The following is an 18932-nucleotide window of genomic DNA, read 5'->3' as shown; positions in this document are numbered from 1 at the left end:
CACATTTAAGCTAAAATCTAAAAGGTTCGCTTAGATTCAGGCTTCTGCAGAGATTCTTCTTCTACATATTTGCAAAAAATAAAAGTTTAAACCCTGAAATTGCAAATAGTTAATCTATTTCATAGTTATTGACTAAAATTAAATAAATAAAACGTTGGTGTGTGAAACACATCTAACAAATTAAATGTTAAGATTTAAGAGTGTTTCTTTTTCTGTTAAAATGAGCTCACCTGCTAGCCTCTTGAGACCATCCTGATCTCGCAAGCTTTCAAGGTTTCACTCGCAGATCAGTCTGGAGACTCTCCGTTAAAGAAAATTTGGAGCCGTTCACCAAACGAACGTCCAATCAGCGTTGGCTTTGAGGCGGGTTGAGGTGTGACGCAACGAGAAGCGCGACAGTTCAGTCTAAAGAACATGGCGGCTTCAGCCGATGAAACTAGCGTTAGCGTGGCTATCGAGCAAGTTTTATGGGAATTACAGAGTATTTCTTCACTGAAAGAAGAGCAAAACACTGCTCTGGAGGCTTTTCTCAGAGGAAAAGATGTTTTTGCCCTTCTCCCGACTGGTTTCAGCAAGAGTTTGATCTATCAATTGGCTCCTCTTCGTCGTCGCTCTGTTAGTACGTTGATCTGATTGGTTTATTTGGCCCGTCTATCACCAACATAGGCCAATCAGCTAACCAGTATTTTCGCCCCTTCCCAAAATTACTTCAACGGAAGGTTTCCAGATGGATATGCGGAGCAAATCCAGCAAATCCATCTGGCGGAGTCAGGTTACTCACCTGCTAGTTTGAGGACAGAACCGCTAAGCAGGATATTTTGGGGCTTCAAATCCAAGTGTGAGATATTCCGTTCATGAAGGAATTGGAGAGCGCAGGCTGTTTGAACACATGGATGCAATTAAAAATAGAACAAAACCAAAAAAAACATATAAAAGACATCATCAGACATGCCGCTGGCAATAAATACTAGAGATGCACGATATTGGGATTTTGGCCGATATCCGATATGCCGATATTTTAAAACTCATGTAGCCGATAACCGATATCGATACCGATGTTAAAGCTGGACAAAAATAAGTAGTCATTGAAAATAGCAGTTTTGTTATCCATTTCTGACACTTTGAAAAATAATATACTCAAATATATTTTCATATGCTGATATCAAATTGATTTTTAAAAACACAGTATCGATCTATTTTACTTTCAAAATCTCGTGAAATTTCATCGTTCTGTTACAAACTCTCGTGATATTTTGCTAATTCTTGTGAGATTCTGTTAATAAAATAGATCGATACCGCGTCAATATATCAACATATAAAAATATGGCAACATTTGGTGAATTTTCGGGGGATTTCGTAGCATAACGATGACATATAGAAATATTTCATTAGTAAAAGAGATTGATATGGTGTTTTTAAATGGCAATATATCAGCATATGAAGATATTGGGATATTTTAATGGATCAATATTTTTTCCCTCGTCTTTAGAAGTTTATAAGTCTGTAAAAAAGAAGTTTTTGAGGAAGAAGAAGAAGTATTTCTTTTTTTTTTTTAGACTTTAGAAACTCAGAAGCTGATCAAATATCGGGTTAAATATCGGTGGGGTGGCCGATGTCCGATATTCAGTTTTAAGGCCGATACCGATAGGGGGCGATTATATCGTGCATCCCTAATAAATACAAAAGTTTTTTTTTGTTGTTGTTGTTTTTTTTACAAAAAACAAAACTTTCAAATCATATTTTTTTACACCACTGGGCCTAATGTGAGTAAAAGAAACAGCGGTTGATCTAAACTGGGAACGTCTCACCTATCTGCTGCAGGAAGCGCCGAGCCAGGCTCTCTGGTAAAATCCTCCGACTGCGTATAAACCGGGAGAGATCCCCGCCTGAACACCACTCCAGAATCAAATAAATGTTCTCCGCGTCCCACTGAGAAAAAGCAAGAGCAAACGTTTGGTTATCTAACATAACCCCAGTTCTTAGAATAATATGAGCGAGGTGTCTCGCTATGGGATGCAGCCTCCTGCAGCCCTGATAGAAGCATCTATCTCAATCTGCCAATCCTGATTGGCCAGTGGAAGTGCCCGTCATACGCCACGCCCCGTAGCTCCGACTACTAAAGCGTGTGCGGATCACGGCACTCCAATTCAACAAGCAAACCTCTTCTCGCCGCCCTGCAAGAAGGGTCGTCTGGCGAGACACCTCGCTCATATTATTCTAAGAACTGGGGTTATGTTAGATAACCAAACGTTCTTTTTCATAATATTCACTCGGTGTCTCGCTATGGGATATGGTAGCTCCCGTATTGTCAGACAGCTTATCGAACAAGAACCGGCCGACGGGGAAGGTCCACAAGGTCAGTTATGACTCTAGGACCGCACTGGCCACGCACGGTCCAGACACGTCAAGCATGTAGAACCGGACAAAAGTCAGAGGCGAAGACCAATTCGCCGCTGAACAAATGTCCTGAACGGACACTCCCCGAAATAAAGCCCAGGACGCAGCCATCCCGCGGGTAGAGTGTGCACGCAGACCCGCCGGGGGCTGCAGACCCCTGCTTCCATACGCCAAAGCTATAGCCTCCACCACCCAGTGGGCGAGGCGTTGCTTTGTGATTGGCTGCCCCTTACGGGGCTCCGCCCAGGAGACAAAGAGCTGATCACTCATCCTGAAGCTCTGCGTCCTGTCCATATAAGAGCGCACGGCTCGAACAGGGCACAGCGTGTGCGCTCGCCGTTCACCTGGGGGGGCAGCGAACGCCGCTAGCTCGATCGGTGAACAAGAACCAACCACTTTAGGAACAAAGGCCGGGTTGGGCTTCAGAACCATACGCGTGTATTCCGGGTCGAACCGGGTACATGCGGGGCTCACAGAGAGCGCATGAATGTCGCTGACTCGTTTCGCAGAGGCCAGGGCCAGTAACAGCACTGTCTTGAGAGACAGATGTTTAAGACTGGACCCCAACAACGGTTCAAATGGGGGTCCCTTAAGCCCCTCCAGAACCACCGACAAATCCCACGGAGGCAGCAAAGGTCTGGAGACGGGGAGGAGCCTGCGGGCGCCCTTCATAAACCGACAAACCAAAGGGTGTTGGCTCGCCGTTTTGTCTCCAAATCCTATATGGCATGCTGCTATAGCTGCCAGATAAACCTTAACCGTGGAAAAAGCTTTTCCTTTATCAATCAGTTCCTGTAAAAACGACAGAATCGCTGGTACAGAACACTGAAAAGGAACGTAGTCCCGTTCAAGACACCACCGCTCAAACAGTCCCCACTTGGAGCCATATAGGTTCCTAGTGGAGGGAGCCCTGGCGTTTTGGATAGTATTAATTACACTCTGAGGGAGCCCGGCAGTGGTTAAATTAAGCCACTCACGGGCCAGGCCCACAGCTGCAGTCGCTCCGGGTGTGGGTGGTACACTGTCCCCGCACCCTGCGAGAGCAGGTCCCTGCGCAGCGGCAGCTCCCAAGGCTGGGCGCACAGCATCTGGAATATCTCCGCCAGACAGTGTTGCGCTGGCCAGTGCGGAGCTATTAGGATCAGTCTGTGGTTGAATGCCCTCACTCTGGCGAGAGTGGGGGGTATCAGGGCCAGCGGTGGAAACGCGTATAGCAGCTCGTGCGGCCAGGCGTGCGCTAATGCGTCTACGCCCAGAGGGGCATTCAGAGTGCTCAGAGAGAAGAACAGCTCGCATCGAGCGTTTTCCCTGGACGCGAACAGATCTATCTGAGCGCGCCCGTAGCGCGCCCATATCTGCTCCACGACCTGTGGGTGCAGCGTCCATTCCCCGTACACTGGCGCGCCTCTGGACAGCAGGTCCGCACCCGTGTTCAAGTCTCCCGGGACGTGCGTCGCTCTCAGGGAGAGAAAGTGGGTACTGCTCCAGAGAATCAGGTCGCGCGCCAGATTGTGCAACATGCGGGAGCGCAGGCCCCCTTGGCGGTTGATATACGCCACTGTTGTCGTGTTGTCCGTCCTCACCAGGACATGGTGACCCGAGAGGAATGGGAGGAAGTGTCTCAGAGAAAGAAACACCGCCGAAAGTTCGAGAAAGTTTATGTGAAGGCGCTGGAGGGCCTGGCTCCAGCGACCCCTCACAGACCTGCCCTCGTGAATGCCGCCCCAGCCTGATAGGCTGGCACCCGTGGTTACCACTTTCCTGGACGAGACGGTGCCCATAGGCACCCCTTGGGTCAGGAAGGACGGGGCTCGCCAACAGCGCAGAGCTGTTATACAGTCCGCTGTGACCGTTATCCGCCGTGCGCCATGACGCACGGGGTCCATTCGGAGCGAAGCGACCCAGCGCTGAAAGTCCCGCATGTGAAGGCGGCCGAGGCGAATCACGAGGATGGCTGAGGCCATCAGACCCAGCAACCGAAGGCACAGTCTGAACTGGACAGAACTGTGCAGACGGAATTGTGACAGGCACGTTCTGAAAACTCACTCTTTCCTCTGACAGGCGGGCTGTGAACGGAACAGAGCGCAGGGATAATCCCAGAAAGCATATCTCCTGCATTGGAGATAGGTGGCTTTTTTCCATATTTATCACAAAACCTAAATCCATCAAGTGTTTTGTGACAATGTGTGTGTGAACCCTGGCTTCCTGTTCTGACTGCGCTAACAGGAGCCAGTCGTCTAAATACGTGGCCAGACGTATCCCCCGGCGTCTGAGCGGGGCTACCGCGGCCTCTGTGCACCGTATGAAAACCCTCGGACTGAGAGACAGACCGAATGGTAGAACACGGTATTCGTAACACACCCCTTGAAAGGCAAACCGGAGATATTGTCTGTGAGGGGGATAAATGGGAATGTGGAAATACGCGTCTTTCAGATCCACGGACGAAAACCAGTCGTTCGGTCTTACTAGACGCAACAGAGCTGCATGTGTCAGCATCCTGAACTTGTATTTCCGCAGGAATTTGTTCAGGGCTCTTAAGTCCAGAATAGGGCGGATTCCTCTCCCCCCCCGTTTGGGGACGAGGAAGTATCTGGAATAAAACCCTGACAGACTCTGTTCGGGAGATACGACAGAAACTGCTCGTTTGTCTATCAGAGAGAGAATTTCCTCCCGTAAAACTCGAGCTGATTCTCCCTGTGCATGTGAGTGTATTACACCGGAGAAGCGGGGAGGGACAGTGGCGAATTGAAGCCTGTATCCCCGGGAAATTGTGCGCAACACCCACGGTGGAGCTGCTGCTGCTCTCCAGCTTTCCCATCTGAGAGAGAGCGGGGGAAAATATTGCGGCTCCTGCCCCGCGCCCCCCTGTGGTGGAACCGAGAAATGATTCTCGGGCACCACCGGAGGCACGGTGGAGCGCTCTGCTCTGCTCCGCGGGGACGGCGGTGCCCGTCCCGGGAGCAGAGCTGCAGGGGGCTGAGCGGCCACCCTGCTTATAGAGAGAGCATCGTCTGTTTTGGCTTTTTTTATTATCTGCACCCTCGGCTCGTGGCCTGGCTGTGACAGATTTATTTTTATTTTGACACCATTTTTTCTTTGAACAAGGGTGTGTGACTGTGCTTTTGGACATTCCGCTCGGGGCGCAACCGCGCAGACCTCCGGGGCGATGTCCTTCTCCTCGCAGACCGGCTCTGGGATGGGCAACGGTGGCGTGGGGTGCGCACAAACAAGCCAAAACGGTGGGCCTGCGCAACGGGGAACAGCAGGCTGCACCAACTGAGGAACTGGCGGCTGTCAGGCCGCCCTCTTTTTCTTCCTCGCCTGTGGGACCGAGCTCGCGGCGGCTGTGGGCGGCGGCGGCGTAGCGGTCGTGGAGGCAGGTTTCCCCTGCCAGCCGGCTCCGCGCTCCTTCCTCATCGGAGGGGGCGGACCTGGCGGTGGTGGCCGTCTTGGTACCTTAAAACGCGGCGGCTGGGAGGCTGCATGCGCAAAGGTTTTGCGTTGCACCGGAGGTGAAGGCGCAGGGGCTTTCCGAGGGAGACAAAGTTTGAGGGCCTCGTTGTCCTTTTTCTTTGCCTCACATCTTTGCTGCATTGTGGCCAATGCAGAGCCGAAGATGCCTTCAGGGACGATCGGCATATCCAGGATGTCATCCCGCTCCCTGTCGGTCAGGTTAGCGAGACTGAGCCATCGCGCTCGCTCCTGGACGACGAGGGTTGCCATCACCTTCCCTGTGGCCTGGACCGCGACACGTTGGATACGGAGAGACAGGTCCGCGATGAGCGCCATCTCCTCCCACGCATCCGGGTCTTGCTCCTCAGCAGACGCGCCAAACAACTCCGCTTGGTAGGCAGTGAGGATGGAGAGGGCGCTGAGGGCTCTGGCCGAGAGGGCTGCTGCTTTGTATGCCTTTTCGGTCAGCGCAGACTGGAACCGTTCGGGCTTAGCTGGCAGCGTCGGGCGTCTGGGGGAAGCTGCAGACAGCTGGCTCACGCTGCCTGGGCAGAGGTGCGCAGCTACCGGGACTTCCACCGGAGGCATGGAGAGGAGGCCGTGGGCGTCCATCGCCTCGCAGTCGAGGGATGCTGCGCCCGAAATAGGGCTCCTGTTGCTGTATGGGCAGCTAGTCCATGTTTTGGAGAGCTCCGTCAGCAACTCGGGGAAGACAGGGAGAAGCTGCTTCACTGCATTTCGTGCCAGGGGAAGCCGTTTGCCTTCGTAGCGGGACCGGGTGGGCTCCGCTATTGCGACCGGCCAGGGAATATCCAGCTTCTCTGCCGCGCGTTTGCACACGTCGAGCAGGTCCACATGGAGGGAGGGAGCTGGTGAGCTCGCTCCCCTGTCTTCCATGGCGGAAGGGCACGGCGGTTTAGGCCTCTCAGGCTGTGCTGGGGCCATGAAGGTGTCATCCTCTTCCTCGTCCTCTGATATGAGGAACGAGGTGTCGTCATCCTCCTCCATGGGACTGACTTCCAGCACGTCTTCCTCGGGAAACGGGGGGGCATGGAGCTGCTCGCACTGGGCACCCCAGTCGTAGTCAGTCTCCGGGGCTTCCCCAGCTGTGTCCACGTCCTCCTCCGCGGCTGCACCTTGTGCGGCGGTGGGGAGGAATGGATCACGGTCCGAGATGCTAACCTGGTGGGCTAGCCTGCGTCTGAGGCTCTTGACCGTGAACACTTTGCAGTGTCCACAGGAGCCGGGAATTTCTAGGGCCAACCTGGCGTGGTCGACTCCTAGACAGGTACCACACACCGGGTGGGTGTCTTTCCCTGAAATTTTATTCCCGCAGCCACAAAGACGGTGGTCTCCCCTGGCGTGGGGGTTTTGGACGGCCGCCATTTCCCGACGAGCTGGAGTGCTGGTAGGGAAAGGAACCGTAGCTAGCTGGCGTGCTAGCGTGGCGGGGTCGAGGAAGTAGCTGGTGTGCTAAATGCTCGTCCGACTCGAGCGTCCGTGGAGAGGAGCCGAGAGGGATTCCGCCGTGAAGAGAGACAAAAGGTTACCGGTCCGGTCTGGAGTGAGCGGACAGGGCAGAAGCCAGAGCACAGTGCTAGCGTCCGGCGACGGAAACTAGCAAGGTCCGTCTGTGGGCAGTTAAGCTAGCGAAGGCTCCGACGTGAGATAAGCTCTCAGGTGAGAAGAGGTTTTGAATTGGAGTGCCGTGATCCGCACACGCTTTAGTAGTCGGAGCTACGGGGCGTGGCGTATGACGGGCACTTCCACCGGCCAATCAGGATTGGCAGATTGAGATAGATGCTTCTATCAGGGCTGCAGGAGGCTGCATCCCATAGCGAGACACCGAGTGAATATTATGAAAAAGAACTCATAAAGATACCCGATCAGGCTAACACCGATTAACTTAGAGCGTCAAAGATTTAAACGATTCAGATATTTTTACAAACATAAACATACACATAGTGTTAATGTGTTTTAGTTTAGCGTTAATATGATTGTACAATATTACAAACACTACCGTATCAGAGAGTATCAGTGAGTAAACAGCCAGACCAGTTAATAAACTGGAGGTGTAATTTATCAGCTCATAGTTGGCAGGTAATGATATTTTTTCATTTACATTTGATCAGATTTGATGCATTTTTCCATCTGCAATGCATAAAAAAAAAAAAAAATCACTCATCATTCTGTTAAAACCTGTTTACCTAATATAGCTAGGTACACATGTTTAGTTGCTTTGTTCTAGATTTGCAAACATTTTACTGAAAAAAAAAGAATCCAGTAGTGAGGTGATGTTAGAATCTAAATGATTTAAAAATGGGCTGAATGTGTGGAGAAAAGTAAGGCTTATAATACCTCTGCATAAAGGTTAGCTATGATTGTGAGCCAGACTGGTGGGACAACGTATTTTTTCCACTCCTACTTCATATCAATGCAGGTCAGAACCGGGCCAGAACTTTTGGCTTTCAGAATCTTCACTGTTTTGAGTTGCATTGTTTCTCATAAGCAGCAATAGAGTAATTTTCTTTTGTGAAAACCCCCCCCCAAAAAAACAAACAAACAAAAAACATGTTTAGTGAATAGAAATTTGAAGAAAAATTCAATCCAGAAACAACATTTTGTTGAAATTTATTTTCTTGTCTTCATATTTTCTTTATTTCTGGAGGCGGGCTTGTGGGTTGCGAAGATGCATTTCTATTGGTCAACTGGACGTTAGCAACAACATCCTATTGATCGACGTTTGCATGAACACTGAACGTTTGTATTGGGCTGGAAATGGAGAGAATGTGATCAGTGAAACAGAACTTAAAAAAATGCAATTTAAACTTTGCTTACTACACATTTTCCCAGCTGGATAAAAAGGACCTCCGAAGAGAAAGAAACTTTTGCCTTTTACAGGCTAAACACTTGATTGCCCTGAAGTGGAGGAACACAGAAAGGCCAAAGATAAGTGAATGGATCAAACTATTGAACACTAACCTGGCAATGGAAAAACTGACCTATACAACAAAAGGAAAGCTTGAAGAGTTTAAAGATGTTTGGTTTCCCTTCCTACTCCTCGTCGAACACTGTGACATGTAAATAGAATTTTATTTATTTATTTATTTTCTTCCTGTATAAAAAGAGTGAGCCCTGGGATTTTCTTCTTTTTATTTTTTGTTTTATTTTTGGGTGGGGGAGGGATCGCAATGTATGTACATTTTTTGTTTTATTTTATTTTCATGTCTTTTTGTTGTTTCTGGTATGTTTATGCAGAAGAAAATTCTAATAAAAATATTATGGAAAAAAAAAAGAATGCAAACTACTAAATTCCCATCTGAAAAATAGAAATGTAAAAAATCGAGAAAATATAAATTAAAATATAAAATTATAAATACATATAAATAAGAAAATTATTTTTACTCTGTAAAACAAGAAAAAAATTTGAAAATAGAAAAATATTAAAACAAATGTAAACATAAAATCTGAGAAAGCAGCAAAGTTAAATCTAAACCTTTTGTTGATAAAAACATTTCTCAAAGTTTTCATTTCTGGATTGTTTTTTTTTTTTTTTATTCAATCTTTATGTGCTCTTTGCTTGTAACATTAATGGAACTAAATTAACTTCATGTTATTCAGCACTGTGTGAATTGCAGGTTGACTGTAGTTTTATATCTAAAACCAACCCGGTTCAATCAAAGCTCCGTTATAAAGTCCCGTCGGAAAGGCCTAACAAAGAACTTGGAAATCCTTCCACAGAGTTCCTGTTTTTTAGGTCTCCAAACTAATGCTCTACATAAACATTTCGAATTGAAATCTCTTCATTGGAAAAATAAAGCTTCACTCTATCAAATGCTGGATCTTTGGTCGCTCTTTGGTTTTGTGTTATAGATCGATCCCCAAGTTCAAACGTTTAAACGTTACCATCATCCCTCTCTCTTATCTTATCTGCTTTTTTCTATCAGGGATCTTTCTTAATTTCAGACATGAAAATAAAAAAAAGTTACTTTTAGGAGGTGCAAACCTTAAAGGCACACTATGCAACATTTTTCAGTTAATTAATGTGTTCCATAACGTTTTGGATGATTAAATGAGTCATTTCAGGTTGAACAAAGGTATTCTTGACCGCCCTGGTGGTCTGTGGGGGAAATACCGCACTTGCAATTGCAGGAGCACCGACCCGCACCCACAGGCTCAGAAGTCTCGCGAGAGTCGGTCTTGCTTTACGCCGAGAACTGCTACACGCCCCCAGTTAAAAGCATTCTTGTTGCTAGCACAGTGGCGATCTTTGTGCAGTTATGCTACGTTCACACCGGACGCAGCAAAAGCAGCAAAATCGCGTCTGCTGCTTCATTTTTGCTGCTTGTACCAGTTAGTTCTGACGCGCGGCTGAAGCAGCTTTGCTGCTCTGGCTGCGCGGTGCAAAAGTGTGTCTGACGCGCGTTGGGCGGAGCTTCACTATCCTTTCTCTGCCATGCAGCTATATTTGCTGTGATCAGTGGGAATAAAGTAGTTTTAATATGTTTTTAAGTGAGAAAATCCACCTGAAAACGTAATCAGTGCAGTCAGTTCATTCAGATTACAATCCTGCCTTACAATATTATTTCTGTTGGAGCCGCTCAGACCCCCACATACCAGCGGTGCGCAGACAGTAGGAATCCCTTCATCAGCAGCCTCTGGCCGGGTCGCCTCCTCGCAGTTCACCGCGGCGGCTGGTAGGTGTTTTTCATCTAAATAATCCAAACTGCAGGCAGCAGGATAATAAAAGCGAACATGTTCTGCCGGCAGATTTCTGCATTTTCAGTTAATTTAGGCGTCAATAAACTGTTTGAGAGGAGTGATCATAGCGCTCTGATCATCAGCGCTGTGTCTCTCTCCCTGTCAGCTCCCAGATCAGCTTCTCTGATTGGTTGACGCGGGGCGTCGAGCAGCAAAAATTTAAATTTTCCATCTTGAGCAGCAGCGCGTTTGCGGCGCGTCACGCGCGTCAGATGCTTAAACGCGCCCGACGCGCTGCTTCAGCTGCTCAGACGCGCTGCGCCTACTGCTCAAAACGCGCCGCGGGACCTTTTGCTGCGCCTTGACGCGCGTCAACCATTGACTTTGCATGTAAACTCGCTGCTTCTGTCGCGCCAGCTGTGTCCAGTGTGAACGCAGCATTAGTCATTCGTTGCGTTCGCCTGTCTGCTAAGCTCAAAACAACCGCGCCTGGCTTGACGGAGAAACCAGGAGAACAGCTGAGCATATTTACGACAGTGCACTTTTACTTTCGCCCTCTGGGGGGAGCCTCGCTGGAAAATCAACACCGGTTGCATAGTATACCTTTAAAAAATGCTGTAAATGGATAATATATGACATTCAAAGGAATATGTTAGACAGACAGACCAAACCATTATGCTCCAGAGCAACACTGGTTGACAGAATATTTAAGTTTCTGAAGAAAATTAACGAGCAGATACCTGAAAGTCTTTCAGCTGGACAATGTGAGGGTGACGCACAGTCTTTAAGATCTCAATCTCTGTCAGAAGGTTTTCTGTTGAGGCCTTGTTGAGAGTCTTCTTGGCCACAACTTTCACTGCCACCACTTCTCTACTGTTTCCCTAAAACACATCACAACGGAGAGCTTAGCGATCACACTTTAAAACTCGGAAAGTCAATTCAAATCAAGACACAAAAAACATGTTAATATGAAAGAATTACTAGTGTTGAACCAATACCAGTATTGGGCGGTATCGGTGAGTACCAACAAATAGGGCACCGATACCATTTTAAGAGCCAAAAGTTTATTCAACTATTGTCACCCATTCCAGGTAGGCAATAAAAAGTTCTACTGGATTCACTTTGTATTAGTCTTTGTTCCTGCTTCACAAAGGTAGGCAGCATCTTGACAAACCATGATGGCAATTAGTTTACATCCAAGCAGGATGCAGTTCTTCATATATACACACACATCAATTTCAAACAGATGGTATCGCTATGGTATCGGTATCGGCCGATACTGCACGGCCGGGTATCGGGGCCAAAAAATGGCATCGGTGCAACACTAATAACAACTATAATGATAAAAATAATTGAATTTATGCAGAGATGTAGAACAGGTATACTCTCTCCTGTTTAAAAGCTTACCTTCCTGTAGGCTTTGTAGACGGTAGCATATGTGCCGCTGCCAAGCCGCTCTGTCAAGATAAAGTCTGCTAGCTTTGGAGGGGCAAAACTGGCAGTTGAGGCCATGCTCACACAGCAACATCAGAGGTTCCCAGAGTATCTAATGTGATATAAAATACACATACAGCTGTTAACTATTACATACAGGGATCTTTAACCTTTAGTTAGAGGCTGGGATAAACTGTTTATTTTCATCTATCTGATTATGTGTGTTCATTTGTCATAATCAGCCTGATTGTAGATCATAAACACAGGGTTGTTGACTCTCACCCATTGGGAGTGAGACTCACCCATCGAAGTGTCTTCAAACACTCTCACTCCATATTCCCAATTTCTCACACAAAACAAGACATTAAAACTCAACTCTGTTCCACTTATTTATGTATAAAAATACCATGGTGAAAAGGACATAACAGGTTCATATCCAGTCTGTATTCCCACCCATTCACTGTGCCAGATATTGAGCAAAGACAGTTCTTACAAGGTACAGGTGCTGGTCATAAAATTAGAATATCATGAAAAAGTAGATTGATTTCAGTAATTCCATTTAAAAAGTGAAACTTGTATATTATATTCATACATTACATACAAACTCATATATTTCAGATGTTTATTTTGTTTAATTTTGATGATTACAAATGACAACAAATGAAAATCTCAAATTCATCATATCAGAAAATTAGAATATTACTGAAGACCAATAAAAACAAAGGATTTATAGAAATGTTGGCCAACTGAAAAGTATGAACATGAAAAGTATGAGCATGTACAGCACTCAGTATTTAGTTGGGCCTCCTTTGGCCTGTATTACTGCAGCAATGCGGCGTGGCATGGAGTCGATCAGTCTGTGGCACTGCTCAGGTGTTATGATAGCCCAGGTTGCTCTAATAGTGGCTTTTAGCTCTTCTGAATTGTTGGGTCTGGTGTATTGCATCTTCTTCTTCACAATACCCCATAGATTTTCTATGGGGTTAAGGTCAGGAGAGTTTGCTGGCCAATTAAGAACAGGGATACCATGGTCCTTCAACCAGGTACTGGTAGCTTTGGCACTGTGTGCAGGTGCCAAGTCCTGTTGGAAAATGAAATCTGCATCTCCAAAAAGTTGGTCAGCTGCAGGAAGCATGAAGTGCTCTAAAACTTCCTGGTATGTGGCTGCGTTGACCCTGGACCTCAGAAAACACAATGGACCAACACCAGCAGATGACATGGCACCCCAAACCATCACTGACTGTGGAAACTTTACACTGGACTTCAAGCAATGTGGATGAAGTGCCTCTCTTCTTTTCCTCCAGACTCTGGGACCTTGATTTCCAAAGGAAATGCAAAATTTACTTTCATCAGAGAACATGACTTTGGACCACTCACCAGCAGTCCAGTCCTGTTTCTCTTTAGCCCAGGCAAGACGCTTCTGACGCTGTCTGTGGTTCAAGAGTGGCTTGACACAAGGAATGCGACAGCAGAAACCCATGTCTTTCATACGTCTGTGTGTGGTGGTTCTTGAAGCACTCACTCCAGCTGCAGTCCACTCTTTGTGAATCTCCCCCACATTTTTGAATGGGTTTTGTTTCACAATCCTCTCCAGGGTGCGGTTATCTCTCTTGCTTGTACACTTTTTTCGACCACATCTTTTCCTTCCCTTCGCCTCTCTATTAATGTGCTTGGACACTGAGCTCTGTGAACAGCCAGCCTCTTTAGCGATGACCTTTTGTGTCTTGCCCTCCTTGTGCAAGGTGTCGATGGTCGTCTTTTGGACAACTGTCAAGTCAGCAGTCTTCCCCATGATTGTGTAGCCTATAGAACTAGACTGAAAGACCATTTAAAGGCTTTTGCAGGTGGTTTGAGTTAATTAGCTTATTAGAGTGTGGCACCAGGGGCCATCAATTTTGAACCTTTTCACAATATTCTAATTTTCTGATATGATGAATTTGAGATTTTCATTTGTTGTCATTTGTAATCATCAAAATTAAACAAAATAAACATCTGAAATATATGAGTTTGTATGTAATGTATGAATATAATATACAAGTTTCACTTTTTAAATGGAATTACTGAAATCAATCTACTTTTTCATGATATTCTAATTTTATGACCAGCACCTGTACATCATTTTAATGTTTATCTTATCTCCTCTGCACTAGGATGATTCTCATTGTAAATTATTAAAGATTTTAAGCAATCTAATACTTGAATTCAGGTTTGCCTCTCGAACCCATAGGAGCTCCACAAAAAGGAAAAAAAAAACATTGCATTTTATTTTTCAAAAGATCAGCCACCCAAGAAAAGACCAACCGCAGAACAGCTCAGTTATCCAGGATTCATAAAGGGAGAACCGAAGGGGTGTTCTTGTTTTATTATTACTTATCTTATTCATTTATCCTTATTTTGGTCAATTTGATATGTTAACTTAATTTCCATCACATTTTCCAAATGAAACATCCAGAGAAGTGCTGTCTCCTATCATGGTGAGTTTTTATAAAATCTACAGCCTCCTAGAAGGTCTGAATAGTTTAGCCGTTTTGTCAATTGTAAGAAAAACTAATAATATAATGAATGAAGCTTTTTAATCCTTCGCCTATTACGAAATATTCATACTCAGTGAAGTCTGCATGGGATTCGACTGCACTGCTTTTTGTATCAGTCCAAGTAATCCAGTGATAACTTATTAGTTCCCCGTTGTTTATGTTACTTAAAATGCAGAGAATAATTCATGAACAAAGTTGTAAAATTCTTAGTTTACAGTATATTTAAGATGCAAGTTTTTTAGTAGGGCCCAAACTTCTTTACTCTAAAAATCACCAGAATATAGAAAATAATATATGTTGTATATTCTGGTGATTTTCAGAGAACTGAAGTAAAGAAGTATGGGCCCTACTAGAATATAGAAAATAATATATGTTGTATATTCTGGTGATTTTCAGAGAACTGAAGTAAAGAAGTATGGGCCCTACTAGAATATAGAAAATAATATATGTTGTATATTCTGGTGATTTTCAGAGAACTGAAGTAAAGAAGTATGGGCCCTACTAGAATATAGAAAATAATATATATTGTCGAATGAGGGGAAGATGGAAGATGAGAAAGGTGGGAAATCAACAGGTGGATTGGTGCGGCGTCTGCTGTTAAGCGTGCACTGTACAGCTCTGTTGTGGTGAAGAGAGAGCTGAGCCAAAAAGCTAAACTCTCGATTTACCTGTCGATCTACGTTCCTACTCTCATCTATGATCATTAGCTTTGGGTCATGAACAAAAGAACGAGATCCCGGATACAAGCGGCTGTGATGAGTTTTCTCCGTAGTGTGTCTGGGCTCTCCCTTACAGATAGGGTGAGGAGCTCAGTCATTAGGGGAGGACTCAGAATAGAGCCGCTGCTCCTCCACATCGAGAGGAGCCAGTTGAGGTGGCTCCAGCATCTGATTAGGATGCCTCCTGGACGTCTCCCTGGTGAGGTGTTCCAGGCACATCCCACCGGGAGGAGGCCCAGGAGGAGACCCAGGACACGCTGGAGGGACTATATTTCTCTGCTGGCCTGGGAGCGCCTTAGGATTCCCCCGGAGAAGCTGCAACCCCCATGACCCGATCGATCGATCGAGGGAGGATGGATGGATGGAATATATATTGTGAGAAAAATGCTCCACATAATTACAGATCACTTATTGTTACTCAGTAAACATATAAAAAAAACACATTCTGACACTTTGTTTCAGTTAAATACTCTAAAAACCTCCAACCTAGAGCTGCACCTGTCCCCAGAGCCTTTTGATCTAATCCTGACAGGGTTTCCTGTCCAAACTATTTCTAAATATCCCCCCAAGGTTTGCTGAAAAGTTGGCAGCCCTGTAAACAGAGCCTAACTTAAAAAGTTTACCAAAAAGGCACCAATGATTCTTTTCTGTCCACAGAAAAAAACCTGATGTTCTTCAGCTGCTAAGAACTGTTGCTTTAAGCGGCTCCCAAATATCTAAAATAAGATATTAAGACGTGGATTTAAGTCTAACCAAACAAGAAAACACCCAGTGAGCTTTTTATGGAACTGAATCTGCTCCAGCTGCTAGCAGACCGCGGTGAAGTTAGTTTTACGTTGGATATTCGACAGACATTCAAACCGCTTCTTCCTCCGGTTAATTCTCTTCTCCCCCACGGGAAAACCTCTCCTTTTCTCCGGGTACACTGCGATCGGAGGAAGCCGCTCCAACACTTCCAGTGCACCCTTATTAGAGACTTTACAGTAAAAACACGGCGAGTGAAAACGGCTACATTGTGTACCAACTTCCTGTTTTCAAAATAAAACTGTAGGCTTAGATTTTGAAGCCCAGAAGCTGTCAAACTAGAATATTTATATTTGTTGTATTTACAAAAACATTATACATGTTTAGAGATTTCATATTTAAACTAAATGCTGTATCTCATTAAACCAGTCTAGTACCATGATTTCTCAAAAATTTTGTGTCAATCCATCACAGAAACTGGAACGTATTCAGCAAAACTGCCAATATCTACACATAGATACCTGGAAGCAATTGAGCAAAAATGCTAATATTTCATTATAAAAATTAATAAAAAAAAATATTAAAAACTTAAAATGTAAAAATAAAGGGCGTAACTTTTGCAGACGATGGAGTGCTATGATTCAATATTGATTTTGAGTCAATTGATCACATTACCTGGAAGATATTGAGCAAAAATGCTAATATTTCATTATAAAGATTAATAAAAAAATATTAGAAATTTGAAATGTAAAAATAAAGGGCATAACTTTTGCAGACGATGGAGTGCTATGATTCAATATTGATTTTGAGTCAATTGATCACATTACCTGGAAGCTATTGAGCAAAAATGCTAATATTTCATTATAAAAATTAATAAAAAAATATTAGAAATTTAAAATGTAAAAAATAAAGGGCGTAACTTTTGTAGACGATGGAGTGCTATTATTCAATATTGATTTTGAGTCAATTGATCACATTACCTGGAAGCTATTGAGCAAAAATGCTAATATTTCATTATAAAGATTAATAAAAAAATATTAAAAACTTAAATTGTAAAGATAAAGGGCGTAACTTTTGCAGACGATGGAGTGCTATGATTCAATATTGATTTTGAGTCAATTGATCACATTACCTGGAAGCTATTGAGCAAAAATGCTAATATTTCCACATAAAAATTATTTAAAAAATATTAGAAATTTAAAATGTAAAAAAAAAAGGGCGTAACTTTTGAAGATGATGGAGTGCTATGATTCAATATTGATTTTGAGTCAATTGATCATATTACCTGGAAGCTATTGAGCAGAAATGCAAATATTTTATTATAAAAATTAATAAAAAACTATTAGAAATTTAAAATGTAAAAAATAAAGGGCGTAACTTTTGAAGATGATGGAGTGCTATGATTCAATATTGATTTTGAGTCAATTGATCACATTACCTGGAAGCTATTGAGCAAAAATGCTAATATTTCATTATAAAAATTAATAAAAAAATATTAGAAATTTAAAATGTAAAAAATAAAGGGCGTAACTTTTGTAGACGATGGAGTGCTATTATTCAATATTGATTTTGAGTCAATTGATCACATTACCTGGAAGCTATTGAGCAAAAATGCTAATATTTCATTATAAAGATTAATAAAAAAATATTAGAAATTTAAAATGTAAAAATAAAGGGCGTAACTTTTGTAGACGATGGAGTGCTATTATTCAATATTGATTTTGAGTCAATTGATCACATTACCTGGAAGCTATTGAGCAAAAATGCTAATATTTCATTATAAAAATTAATAAAAAAATATTAGAAATTTAAAATGTAAAAATAAAGGGCGTAACTTTTGTAGACGATGGAGTGCTATGATCCAATATTGATTTTGAGTCAATTGATCACATTACCTGGAAGCTATTGAGCAAAAATGTTAATATTTCATAATAAAAATTATTTAAAAAATATTAGAAATGTAAAATGTAAAAATAAAGGGCGTAACTTTTGAAGATGATGGAGTGCTATGATTCAGTATTGATTTTGAGTCAATTGATCACATTACCTGGAAGCTATTGAGCAAAAATGTTAATATTTCATTATAAAAATTAATAAAAAAATATTAGAAATTTAGAATAAAAAAATAAAGGGCGTAACTTTTGAAGATGATGGAGTGCTATGGTTCAATATTGATTTTGAGTCAACTGATCACTATACTTGGAAGCTATTGAGCAAATAAGGTAATATTTTTATATAAATGTCTCATTAAAGTGGATTTTTTGTTGTCTTAGGAAAACAGGTTTACATTATATTACATACAGAAAGAAGCAGAGATACAAAAGGCAACTGTCAACCGACGTCTATAAACAAGGGTGTTCATGGGGGCAGCACAGCTGATATTTCTCTCCAAGGTGTCACAGCCAAAAAGGAACAGACAAGATTAAGCTACTATGATGAGAAAAAGCACCATCATGACCATAACATTAGAGATTAAAATAAGAAATACAAAAGAATGGGAGAATAGAGATATAATGAAGCAGAATGACTAAAAAGGGTCCCTATGTCCTCCTGCAGTCTAAGCCTATAGCAGCATTACTATACAGATAACCATCAGCTTTATTAAAATGGAAAGTTTTAAGCCTAGCCTTGAAATTAGACAGGGACACTCTGAGCCTTGTTCTACATGTCTAACTAATGACAAGCTGATATATATCTGACAGGGCACCACTCTTAGCCAGTCATCTGTTAGAGAAGATAGTCAATGCATTTTTTACAGTCTATGATTGGATATTGTGCTGCAGCCCCGCAAAAATGGAAATAAATGTGCTATTCAAGACTTGTGACTCATAAAGGACGACAAAGACGCATCCGGCTGCAATTAAACTCCGGAGTGTCCGACTTAAAGCTGGACAAACGGCTACCCTAACATCACCCCTGGTCATGAATAAAAGATTAAACCTCTATTCCA

General features: G+C 43.7%; 1 protein-coding gene across 1 annotated transcript in view; it reads right to left on the bottom strand.

Moving 5' to 3' along the window:
* Positions 1 to 18932, bottom strand: part of ulk3 (unc-51 like kinase 3) — a 46894-nt gene that overhangs the window by 23883 nt on the left and 4079 nt on the right. The window contains exons 2-5 of the mRNA XM_038282639.1: positions 11959 to 12097; positions 11292 to 11432; positions 1809 to 1929; positions 782 to 877 (exon numbers count right to left, since the gene is read on the bottom strand). Of these exons, the coding sequence (XP_038138567.1) occupies positions 782 to 877; positions 1809 to 1929; positions 11292 to 11432; positions 11959 to 12063 (463 nt within the window). The 5' untranslated portion in view covers positions 12064 to 12097. The remainder of the gene's footprint in view (positions 1 to 781; positions 878 to 1808; positions 1930 to 11291; positions 11433 to 11958; positions 12098 to 18932) is intronic.

This window comes from Cyprinodon tularosa, unplaced genomic scaffold, assembly GCF_016077235.1.
Source record: "Cyprinodon tularosa strain WSP-4 unplaced genomic scaffold, ASM1607723v1 ctg186, whole genome shotgun sequence".
NCBI lineage: Eukaryota > Metazoa > Chordata > Actinopteri > Cyprinodontiformes > Cyprinodontidae > Cyprinodon > Cyprinodon tularosa.
The sequence above is the reverse complement of the archived record's forward strand: the minus strand, read 5'-3'. Positions and strand labels throughout refer to the sequence as shown.